At 38.5% G+C, this 12,984-nt stretch overlaps 1 protein-coding gene across 6 annotated transcripts in view; it reads right to left on the bottom strand.

Annotated features, from left to right (window-relative positions):
- Window positions 1-10,976, bottom strand: part of LOC100705035 (voltage-dependent calcium channel subunit alpha-2/delta-1) — a 66,396-nt gene extending 55,420 nt beyond the window's left edge. For 3 of the 6 annotated variants that reach the window (XM_025909227.1, XM_025909225.1, XM_025909229.1), the window contains exons 1-3: window positions 10,666-10,976; window positions 3,199-3,280; window positions 2,862-2,978 (exon numbers count right to left, since the gene is read on the bottom strand). In XM_025909227.1, the coding sequence (XP_025765012.1) occupies window positions 2,862-2,978; window positions 3,199-3,280; window positions 10,666-10,754 (288 nt within the window). In that variant the 5' untranslated portion in view covers window positions 10,755-10,976. The remainder of the gene's footprint in view (window positions 1-2,861; window positions 2,979-3,198; window positions 3,281-10,665) is intronic. The other 3 variants (XM_025909230.1, XM_025909226.1, XM_025909228.1) reach the window with 2 other exon arrangements.
- Between the last annotated feature and the right edge of the window lie 2,008 nt (window positions 10,977-12,984).

Here is a 12,984-nt window from a genome sequence, read left to right as displayed (position 1 = left end):
TACATTTCAGTGCCTAAGCTCTATCAAACTACTGTCTGCCAATATCCCCTATTGAGTTTTTTATGGAGCAAATGATGTATAGTGGGTGGATCAGTGAGTGGGCAGGTGGACAGTCCAAACGGTGAATGTTTCCACGTGTAAATGTGTGAGTGTTCCCCATTGGGCTTCGAGCCACAGTATCCATTGTAAAACCTTTGATAAAGTGATCTCTCCTAGCAGTGTGCAGCCAAGTACATATTAATAATGCATGCTACATTCTGCCTCACACTTATTTATGAAAGCATGAATAGGCACACATAAACGGACACTTATTTCACACACCTGTGGCTAGGTAAGCTGCGGCCTTTGGAAGGCCATCCATCACGTGGAGTTAGATATCAGATAAAGAGAGACAGATAAGACACAAGAAAGAGAAAGACGAAAGCCAACGGGAAGATGAAAGTTTGAAAGCACTTGTCAAGTAAGTGAAAATGGCTTGAGTGCCTTGGGCAATCTCCAATTATATTGACATTGCGAGTCACTTCCAACCTCATATCAAAGGCACTGAGCAAAAAAGGAAGTCCCAGTTGCAATGAAGATTCGCTTCCTGCATTTTGCCTAATAAAGTTTAGAGCAAAAAGCCCGCCTTTGACTTAGAAGATTGGTCAGCAAAAATCTCAAAGCACAACTGAAATCTAGTGGGACAGTTTGCTTCCTGTATACCATCTTCTGGTTTGACTTTGCTGGTGTTTATTGTCACTCCTACTGTATGCGGTCTGCAAGTATTAGAAAGACTATACCCAAAAGGGAAACCAGTCACACTATTCGCTAAAAGCCTTCTTTATTTCCTCAGCTGCTCTCACTATGATCCTTTGCTCACTGTCTATCTGTCCATCAATCCACATAGCCATTATTTTCATGTTGACCTGCCCCTCTTTCCCAGCATGCATTTATCATTTATCTTCTCATCTATACATCTCATGACAGAGAATCCAATATCAGTGTGCCTTGAGGTTACTCATAAAAGAAGATGAGGCATAATAAAGAGTGAGACGTGATCGATGTGTGGAGGTTGGATCAACTGTCAACATAAAGTTGATGTCCCACCCACCACCTACCCTTATGAACTTTTCACATAGAAAATACACCGTAACATTGCCCAGTATTACAGCCATTTCTCTCTTCTATTGCTTTTCCATGCAGTAGAGCCAATACTCACTTTGCTGCTGATGCATCTCGTGGCACCAGCACTCGGAAAATTGATAAGAATATGAGTGTCTTTACTTAACAAACAAAAGACAGACACTTGGCAGGACACATGTTTATGGACATTCATAAACACTCCCTTTCCATTACTAATTAGACAACAATGGTAAGGCCTTAAAAAGGCAATGTAAGGCAATTTGCTATTCAGACTCCTAGTGGAGATGAGAATCTCTGCCCTAAAAATATATTTTAAAAAAAGAAAGACAGAAATTGGGGGGAAGAACATCCCGAGGGTCGAGGCTCTCATTATCACATTCAGTCCAAAAGAAGAAAGATCTCAGTCCCTGCTTTCTGCTCTTTTAAGTATATGCTTCACCCACTGTTCCTTTAGCATACAGCATCTATCCTCTACTATGGAGCCAAATTAGATTTATAAATCGTCATACACACATAACTTTATAATAGAAACATTAGTTGGCTAATAAAATGCCCATCAAAAGTAATACGCACTCCTCGGGTTTAGATTGTGATAACATACAGACCTCCAAAAGGTTGTTCTGAACAACTGTTGGGTAGTTGTGTACCTTAAAAGGACTAGGAGATCCCATTACTAGACCACTCTAAAATGTTTTGAATGATACTCTATTTAAAGGCTTTGGACTACAACCAAAGAAAAAAGCAACCACATTTGGAAAACTAGGCCAGAAAAATATGCAAACAAACAGATAATGTGCAGATGGTGTTAATGTAGAATTATGTGTTACGTTTTGGGCAATAACTTGTGAATTACTCAACTTACGCTTTACACAATAATGCTGTTACAGTTATATGTTGTGTCCTACTTAAGGAAAAGCAATCATTCAGTTTGGCATAAAAACATAGTTTCTCCCCATAAACTGCTGTGCTGGTAGGTGTGATTGTTAGATATTCAACTAAACTTCATTTTACTGTATGTGAATTATAGATCAGTGTATGTGAAGATTTCAATCACCAGTCAGGTGCATACAGTATATGCATTACAGCTACACATAATTCAGCTACCTTTATTAAATTTGCATGCTATGTAGAGATTGAATTTGCTTTAACTTTTTTTGTTGCCTTTAATAACACATGATCATGACTTTGCAAGTTTGTCAGATTTTGTCAGTTTACATCTTGTGACAGATGCAGCTCAGAAAACAAAAGGCTTTTGTATCTAATTGCTTTTAGTTTTGTGACTGTCACAAAATCTACACATAGCACAGGGTGTCATGTTTGTTAAAGACAAATCAAACATAAAAGCAACTGAAATTTTTATCATCTTTTTCAGATTGCTTTTATCCATGTTGACAGTTTTCATCCCTGGTCTGAAATGAATTAAATGTACCCAAAGTGAATTCCTGTTCCGATTTTGACTTGAATGAGAAATCGGTTCATCTGCTGTTATTTGTATTACTTTTACAATGACTAAATACCACAAACATTCCCGTGTCACCAAAACCTAATGCACTCCAGTTTATCTTTAGGTTTTTATCATCACATTCTGATTATTTAATATCCTTGGTGAAGACTAAAAGAAGAACAGATGGAAAACTGGTCGCTGTCATGGCACTTGAAGAGTTTGTCCTGCGCAGCATCAAAAGCTACAAACAAACTGCAAACTGACAGTTGGTTCCTTTGAGAGGAGTGAATTTTACCTCCAAGGCAGCAGACCTCTTGCGTAGCAGCTGCTCTATGTTCCTGGCTGCTCTGGCCACTAGCTCCTCTGCATCGTTTTGCTCCACAGTGTAGAGGTGCTGGTTTCTCAGAAAAATCTACATGGAGAGAGACAAACGTAATTGCCGTTTTAATACAAAAAAGACTTTCAGACATTCATTTGTTTAAATTATTGTTAAAACTAAATATAATTTTCACAGGAAATTAAGAGTGAAAACATTAGGGGGAAATATACAAGGGGTTGACTTAAATTTTAAGAAAGGAATAGGATTATGCTCTGATTTTATGCATGTGTGTGTATATATCTGGTGTTTATACCTGAGTGAGGCTCTTCCCAGCTGCGGCTGTGTCTGCCAGGGTAACAAGCTCTTTCTGCATCTGATCAACCCATTCTTTAATCCTATGGGACAAAGAAATGCACACAACCAATCCTGTAGCTCAGATATAACCAGTTTAGAAGAGACGTTGCATACATTTCAGTTAAACTGTCTGTCAAGCTGTCTTATATCAATCATCTAAAAAGACCAACCAAGTCACATGACGCAAAAACAAACAAGGTCAAAGAGAATCACTCTTGTGGGTCGGGCAAAATGTCAACCAATCAAACCCAGATCACCAGAAACAAACACGATGTCATCTAATAAAGCTTGTGTCACTGCATGTCAACTAATACAATTGCATTCAGAGAGTTCAAACATGAAGTCAACCATTCAGATAGGTGCCAGCTATTGTTGTGACTAGTGACAGTGATGTGAGTGGACAGGCAGGAGGTGGGCGGTAGCTAAGACCAACATGCTTTTCTATATCTCAAAGAGCTTTAATCATTTCCAGCCTGCTGGTGCCATTGATGTACGAATAATAGCAACCAAACAACAGACTCAATGATGGTACCCATTCACTTGAGTGAAAATTGCTCACCTGATGCTTGCCTTTTATTTTTATTTAATTTTTTTTTCTGTGTAGTCACGGTACATCAGTGCCACACACTGGTTTATACATTAGTCTCATCCTCCTCCATTACTCACTATGTACCACTTGAACAAAGTGGCCATGGATGATGATGATTGGGAAGAGGAGAACCTAAGACATTATGCACGATGTGAGACAGTGACTTGTTAGGATAATCACATGTTGTCACTCTACACATGTTGTCAGGTGATGTGAGGTTGTAAGAGAGAGGTGAAAGTGACACACAGGAGCCACCGGTCTATGAATAATCTGACTTATAAAAAGTATGATTTAATAAAAAGAAGTTGTATCAAATAAATGATTGACAAACACAGTTTTTTAAAGAAAAGTAAAAGAAAGTATTCCTCTGTATTTGAATTAAAAAGGGATTATGTTACAATGAATGTTCATTTGAGAATCTGCTAAAGACAAATCTAACTGAGGCAGAATTACATAAACTGAATGAAACATGAAGTGAATTATATCCATATGTGACTGAATGTTTAAATGTGATGGGATTTCTGTGTTAACAATAACAAAGGAAATTTAATGAAGTGATTTTAAAATTTAAACTTTAAACTTTGCGTTAAATCACGTAAGTCGGATAGATAGACAGAGATAGATAAGGTGTGGGTGGAAATCGGGTGATTAGATGTTAATAATGTGACTGGATGTTCCCAGAGGTGAGGTTAGATGTCATCTCAGAAGATGTGACATCCAGTAAGAGAGGGGAGAAAGGGTGAATGTAAAAAGTTAAGTGAAGAAGAGATACAGGGTTTTTCCCCTTTGTCTTATGTGAGATGAGCAGCTCAGAAGATTGGATCTGAGATGTTCACAGTTGAAAATTACAGCAGAGACGCTAGAGGGATTGACCCAGCCCGACCTGTGGACCTGCAAATTGGTTGTATATTTTTGGCTTTCCTCTCTGCTCATTTTGTGTGTGTGTGTGTGTGTGTACAGCATACTTCCACTGAATTCCCAAGGGATACTTATTTCCTGTTGGGTGATTATCATCAACTCGGAACACGGGGATAAGTGCATCTTTAGGCCTGGTTGTGCTCACCCTTTCTCCAACCTCTCCTCACCGAACATAAGAACAAAATCAGCATTAGCTTAGCTCAGAGTCAGTTAATTAGATAATTATAGTTCAGGTGATTTGATTGTTGTTTTGTGATTATTACTATTTGATTTTGCTTTGCTCCTGCTAAATTGCTTTAATAACATTTCCTGCAATTATTCTAAATTGTAGACATTCACATTTTAACCTTTTGTGAAACAGTAAAAGTAAAAATCTGAGTATCGTTCTTTACTAGTCCAAATAACTCTTATAGGTTACTCTAGTCATTTGAATGCAACACTCCCTTGGGGCCTATTGTCCTGGCTTTTAAAATCAACCCAGTTATTAACAAGTGCCCAATTGAGAGGGGAGCTGCTGTTTAGTAATGAGTGGGGCTGATAAAGCCGATCCTGCAAGGCTACTCGGGCATTTTTCTTATCAGATGACGACAGTGGAGGACATTTGGACGATTACAAGGCAGTCAGAGGGGTGAGTCCCCTCACATACATTGGCTCCAGCTGAACTCTCCATTACTTACTGGGTAAGAGACTTATAGAATCAGAGATTTGGACTTTTTAATCAGAGAGCTGAAACAGACTTCCCATAGGGGTCGTGGACCCTGCAGATCAATGATGTAGAAACTTTTTTTACCATGTATACTGTATGAGAATGATGACAAGTTTATATAGCATAGAGAGGTTCTCATTAACATCCATTTCACAACTCGGCTGCCTTGAAGCAATATGCACACACACACACACACACACACGCGCACACACACACACACACACACTCACACATACTGGAACAAACATTGAAAATCAGATATTCATACTCAGAAAATACTTTCAAAAACTGTCATTGCAGCGGTGTGTTGAAAGTCATTCAATTTACTACGTGAAAAACATCGACCGTGACATTTAGTACAGCTGAGGGGGTTGGCAAGACAGAAAGGTTCAGAAGATCAAAAAGCAAGGAAAAAAATGCATCAGGGATACAAAATCCACAGTGAATGAGGAACATTCAAAGCAAGCACACTTGTGGAGAAAGATGAGACACTTTGCAAGATAGGGAATACCACAGGGAATAGTGAATGTGAAATACAGTAGTTTAGGGAAAGCTTTACTAGTGTAAGTCAGGAGATTTTAATCTTTGCTTCTCAATCTCCAACTTGAAAAAAGTACAGCTTCTTAAACTCCATAGTGATTTGAGGAAAGTTGAACTCTGCAAATATTATTACTTGTCACATGTAGGTTGCTTATTTCCACTGAACCTATGGCCTATTGGCTAATACAGATTCTAAGTGTTATACTGATGGGCCTGTTACCCATATTTTGTGTTGATCTATTGCTGTCATAAGTTGTTAATTTTTTCATAATAATAATTGTCAATTAGATAACCTTACCAAGAGATTAATAATTTTCTCTGCCTTGTAAATTTAGCAGTATGGGCCAGGGTTTGTGTGACTTCTTTAAGTATTTTGTGACCCTTTTTAATATCCTATTTTTAACTGGGTATAACAAAACTGTACTGTTTACACACTGTGTGTGTTTATGTGGACCTTAGCTCTTGAAGCCTGAAGCACAGACAAGTCAACTGTGACTTAGAGTTTATGTGTGTTTCCAGGAATTTGGCATTCAGAAAGGCAGAGGCACTTTCACCTGACTTCCTGAGTTTAGCTTCTGTGGAATCTTATCAGTGTAAATTTCTGGTTGTAATAGTTGGCTATGTGTGCATGTGCTGTTCTTCAAGTACAATATGGGTGAGTGGAAATTTTTGGTTACTCACTTTGTTTGGAAATCTATATGAAAAGCTCATTTGTTTTATGTATACACAGAAACCAAGCACTGCAACATGCAAGGGAACTGGTCTTAGTAGTACAGACCTCACTAGACTCATGCAACAGAGGAAAATAGTATAGAGCAATGCTACACCCCAAAGCCATATCTGTCAGTTTATATGCATATTTGAAATCAAATATTCTTTCTAATTAGGATTTACTGCAAATCAATACAAAGTTGTTCAGATTGATCACCCTTTCCCTATGAAAAAGTATATCTATCCTGATGGAAGTAATCTTGTCTTAGATGACAATGCACCCAGCCTTGGGGCACAAGGTGTCACTGAATGCTATGAAATTGGTGTAAATCATATTTTATTGCCTTTGCTGCTTCAACCCAGTCTCATAAATGGAAAGTTCTGAATTGATGTTTTCAACAGCATTCTCCATCACCATCATTAAATGAGGGTACGTCTTTTGAAATAATGGTGTTGCATCTATCCAGTAGACTTTCAGACACTTGTAGAATCAGTGCAAAGTCACAGTCAAGCTGTAGTGGTTGAACATGGTGTCGTTGGACCTTATTAATGAATATATATATATATATATATATATATATATATATATATATATGCTTTCTCATATTCATCATCCATCTTCTTTAATTTGATCTATTCTATTTCTAGATCAAAAAGGCAAAGTACACTGATCTGTGTCATTTTATCATCTTTCACAGCGCTAGCACTCTAGCACTCATCATAAGGTGGGCTGTTATCAATGGCTAAATCAAAAAAGTGATCCAGAGATGCCTGTAATAAACATTAATAAAGTCGATGTTATTAAGCTGAGGTAGCAACATTTTTCTGCTCTGGTTTCTGGGCTTTGATTACTGCAGCCTGTGGTACAATGCTGGATAATTAAACACACATACGCAGACACAAATGCATATACCAATGGCAACTGGGTCAGGCACTGCCCTACATTGTTTTACAGACACAAGAAGAGCAAAAAACAGAAAGAGAGGAAGAGAGACAAGGCAGGAAAGAGAGAGACAGATGTTGTGGTACAATCACTTTGGAACTAGAGAGAGTAATGAGCTGGCCCATGATGTGTATCTCGGTAGGCGGCTGTATTAAACCACAGTCTAATTACACATCATTATAGAGGCAAAGACTGAAGCAGGTCCAGTCCAGACAGAAAAGCAGAATGAGGCATGGAAACACCAGCTGCACCAAAACAACCTGCAGTGCCTGCTCTCACTCTGAAGCCTCTGACACCCAGGTGGCCAATTCAGTTCCTGTTCAACATGACCTAGATAATAAACGTTGCTTTAATGTGAAGTTAAGGGTTTGAACATCAAAATAACTTGACCACCTCATGACCCTTAATCGGGGTTTTTTTTTTGGTTGTTGTTTTTTTCTACAACCATGGGACAAACAGTAGAACTGTGAAATATTCCTACCACAGCCGACATGGGTTCACAGTAATAGATTCAAAAACTCCCATGCGATGTCTTTAAAGTAAGCTTTTGCCCCAGTTTTATTTTCTGTTCACTTTAAATAGTTGCTGAAGAGAACTAAGGTAATGTAAAATGTTTTGTCTCCAGAGTGGCTACTTTAACAACAGAGCTATTTAGGATTGACAAGAGACAGAAGAGCAGGTGTTTACACTTTGCCAGAACAGCTTATCCATAATGAAAATGTTTTCTCTCCATCCATTTGATCAGTGTAATCCAGGAGGATGCACTTAATAAAACAGAGTGTAAAATACAGTTAATTTTAATATCTCTTTTGCTCATGATGCCTATGTTCAATAATTCTATTATATCTCGTTAGCTCGCACAGTTCAAATTTAAAAAAAAAGGAAAAAAGAAACTTCTTTAGTTTCCCTTCTTTCTGGAACTATTTTCATTTATCAGTTATTTCTCACAAATATCTTCAATGGTAATGTGCCGTGCAGAAAAGCATGCAAGGACAGTCATGTTTTTACTGATCACTTTCATGCTTACTGTTTGCTAGTTCATTTGGCAAGAAAGAAGTATGAAGAATGAAGACTATCTGGTCGATAATTTGTGCTCTAAGACATTTAAAAATGAATCCCCACAGCATCCTCCACTTTAAGCAAGTATACAAAAAAGAGGAAGGGACAATAAGATGCAAAGGTGATGAAACTGAATTATTTAATACAGTGTTTAATATAGATGGAGAATTTATTTGTGGTGGGGAGGAAGAGAAACAAACAAACAAATAAATAACTTAAGCAATATAATCATATGCCATCTCCACTCAGTCTCCAGCTCCACCATCTCCAAGAGCAGTTCTTCACCTGCTGTTGATTCTGGTTAGAGTGGCCCTCTACCTCTCAGTGCATCTGAGCCAAAGGAGGACTGCTGCTGTTCAAGAAGGTGGAGCTGGAGTCTCATCCTCTTTTCTATAGACAGGATGAGCTCTTCTCTGCAGATGAAGAACAAGCTCGTCTCTAGAGAAGAAGCTGAATGACACTGAGGACCGCTACAATTGAAACCTGGCCAGTTTGCCAGCAGGTCTAAAGAACACAAGACAGAAAGGGTATGGGTTAGCAGTAAATGAAGTTTACAAATAAGAGCGAGGAGATTATCCACAATGCAAATCAAGCATCTTGAAAAAAATACTATTTTTTTAAACTGTACAAAAAAAGTGAAGCACATTTCAGTAAGTCTGTTTCAAATGAAATGACTTCTGGATTTTCTGGGCACTTGCTGTGGGCGCACTGATCACTCTTCCAAGGTAAAAAGTGCAGCGTTACTAAAAATCTAAACAGACCAGAGCAGTTTAGGCCAGTGAGCATTTCAGCAACAGTTTCATCTTTTCTGTAGATAAGCATATGATTATTATTAGTTCAGTATTATATGCTCTGGCAGCAATGCAATACTGAAATTAAACAGCTTTTGAAAAAAGACTTGGAATTATTGAGATATACTTTTTTCTCCATATTTGGCTATTTTATTACTGGGGTAAACCGGTGTAAGATACCCTCCACCACCCCACCACCTCTCTACACCCCCCACCACCGGAAATTTCCTTTCTGACAAGTATATTGACTCATTCACGTTTCATCTTTCCTTAGAAGATGGTGGCCTGGTCATGTTTGAATAGCGCAAATATATTTAATATAACGAAACAAATATATAACAAAAATATTTTTTTAAAAAACGAAACGAAAAGAAAAAAATAGTTTTGAGTTGATGTAATAGATTAGCCTGGGGGCTGTCTAATTTAACATCAAACAAAAATATTTTTTGAAGTAAGTGAAATTACATTTTTGAGATATCAAGGAAAAATGAATGTCTCTCAGAGGCCTTCCCCTCTTGTGAGAAAAGAAGCACCTTTTACAAGATTTTACTTAAATTTATAATAAATTATCAATTACAATTTAAATATCCTGTAAATGATACTTAAGCATAGTTTTTGTACATATTATGTTGGTAATCCAAAAAATATTCGAAAAGAAAATAGGGGCGTTTTACTCCAGTTTACAATAGCGAGGGACAAACCTCAAAGGGTAGAATAACCTGGTTCTTGGCCAATAAGGGGCCCCAGAAAAAACGCCAACTTTTATCATTTATTATTGGCTAAAGCAGCAGGACCGAGCAAAGCCACTCTCCTCTAGGCTACAACTTCATAGAAGAGCTGTCACGGCTCGCCAAGCCACCGGTGACAAACTGCTGATTACGGTAACCAACATTAATCAGCGTAACAACGCGAGCAGGCAGAGGTCTGAAAAAAGCTGTCTTGATCAAAATGACCACCGCATGAATGGAATGACCTGCCCACCCTACTCTCACACCCACACACACCATGAAGCCTATACACCCATGAGTGTTTCATTAGAGAGAGAGAGAGAGAGAGAGAGAGAGAGAGAATAAAAAAAGAGAAAGCAAAAAAGCTCCCTGAAACAAGGTCTCTGCAAACCAGAACATCAATTGATCGAAACAGGATTACAAGAGCTGTAGCCTACTTACATGAGCTGTGTCGGAAACTGCGATGCCCAACAACCGTCCTGCCACAGCAGGAACAGAAACACCCAGGCTCGTACCCCGCAGGAATCCATTGTAAAAAAGAGGGGAAATTCCCCGATGGACGTCAATATACAATCTGCTCCACTCCCCTCTACCGCCGCTGAATGAACCGACGTGCGAAAGCAGCGCGTGTAGCCGCCTGTCGCTCCCTCACAGATTAACGAACACTGACACCTCTAATCTGATCACTCGGCCATCCAGCGCTCTAACAGGTACTGGAGCTGAATGCGATGCCAGACTCTCTCTCTATCGCTATCTCTCTCTCTCTCTCTCTCTCTCCCTCTCTCTCTCTCACTCACTCACTCACTCTCTCTCTCTCTTTCTTGCTGTTCCCGCTCTTTTCGACTGCCCCTTAATTAACCGGATGCAATTACGACAAACAGTAGTTTTGTAGGCAATAAAAAGAAAAGGTATAATTATGGTGTCACAAATGATAACTAAAAAGCATAACTTTAATTGCTGCTTTTAATCATTAGTTATCGTTAATCTCTGACTCTCTTTCACAGTGTGTGTTTGTCTTGTCTCTCTTTCTCCCCTTTAACAGGTTTCTTCCTCTTAAAAGGGAGTTTTTCCTTACCACTGTTGCCAAGTGCTTGCTCAGATGGGGTTGTTTGACTGTTTTTCAGTATTATTGTATTAGGATCTCTGGCTTACACGATAAAGAACTATATAGATATATAAATAAAAGTGAATTGAATTGAACTGAAATGAAATGAATAACTTTTCTGGTCTTTTGAAATAAATTTTGATAACTTTTTTTTATTCAAACAGGCACCATGTGTGTGCTTGCTCTCGGGTGGGCAGCTTAAGTAGCAAATATATCATTTTTTTGTTCTTTTTATAACATCAGTTTGAAAAACAAAACAAAACAATGGAAGGGACTAACTGGCATACCACCCACACAACATATGCAGGCAAATATATACAGGTTCAGGGTTTTCTCTTTAAAATACCTCAAAACCTCTCATCTTTCCTACAATGTAGTATTTGTATTTCTATTTTATTCTATTGTATATATTATTCTATTCTATTTTATTCTATTGTATATAGTATTTTATTTTATTTTATTGTATTTTATTGCATTCCAGTGTTTTCTAATTTCTGCTACATAACTTTGCACTTTTGCTGTAACAAAACAAATTTCCCACCTGTGGGACTAATAAAGGCCATCTTATCTTATCTTATGTGGAGGTAGGGGAGAATTATTGCCTTTGACTGCACAGTCTTTACCAGTTATCCAGACAGCAAGCAGACTAACTGTCCCACATGAGAATGAAGGAGAATACTCGGCTAGCAGCTGCATTGATTTCACACATATAGTGCACGAGTGAAATTACCAGCAAAGTACAGTATTAGAGCCCAATAAATCTCAGTATCATCCATCACGTTTTATAAAATTGAATTTCTAAAGATGTGCTGCACATCGCTTCGAATTTTAAAAGTTGCAATATAAATTCAAAGTCTTGCACAACTGCAGTAATGTTTTTGTTGATATTTTAAGATATTAGTATCATCACCCCTGTGAATAATTGAATAATTAAAGCAAAACCATTAAACCTAATCTATCAAAGTGCCTGTGTGTGCTTGTGCATGTGTGTGTTTGTGCATGTGCGTGTGTGTGTGTGTAATTCAAGCCTGGAGGGAGGGCAGGGCGGCACAAGCACGGTGCTTGGGGATTTGGTTATCAATTGTTGCTTGGCAACCACACACCATCTCTCTTGTCCTCTCACCCTCCCCTCCTCCCATTTTCCCCTTTCTCTCTTTGTTTCTCCCTCCCCACCTATCCATTGCTCTTACTGTACTACACTGTTGCGCCGGCCCTTCAGTTTTTCCACTGTTCTGATCCTTCACACCTTGTGACATCACCTTTCCCAAATTCTCCCCCTACACCTTTTTCCACCCTCATTTCTCCAACAAGAAGAAAAGAAGCAGATGCGCCTGATGATGGGATAGGAACGAATAGTGAGAACTGGACAGGAGAAAAGAGCAGTGCAGAGAGGGAGAAGGAGATGGAGAGATGGTGGCCTCTTCTGCAGACAATCCCATTCAGTACTTCAAGGATCTCAAACTGCACCCTGAAAAGGAGTCACTGCTACATACCTTCTCATATAGTCTAAGAAATGATCATTGGAAAAAGATGAGAATAAAATCTTCTGGCATGAGTCAGACAGGCCATGGAAGTCAGTTTTTCTCTATCCGTATACTAATGTGCTGTATTCCATATAATGCAGTTAGATGATTAGATTGATTAAAATACATTCC

Source organism: Oreochromis niloticus, linkage group LG7 (assembly GCF_001858045.2).
Source record: "Oreochromis niloticus isolate F11D_XX linkage group LG7, O_niloticus_UMD_NMBU, whole genome shotgun sequence".
Classification (NCBI taxonomy): domain Eukaryota; kingdom Metazoa; phylum Chordata; class Actinopteri; order Cichliformes; family Cichlidae; genus Oreochromis; species Oreochromis niloticus.
The sequence above is the reverse complement of the archived record's forward strand: the minus strand, read 5'-3'. Positions and strand labels throughout refer to the sequence as shown.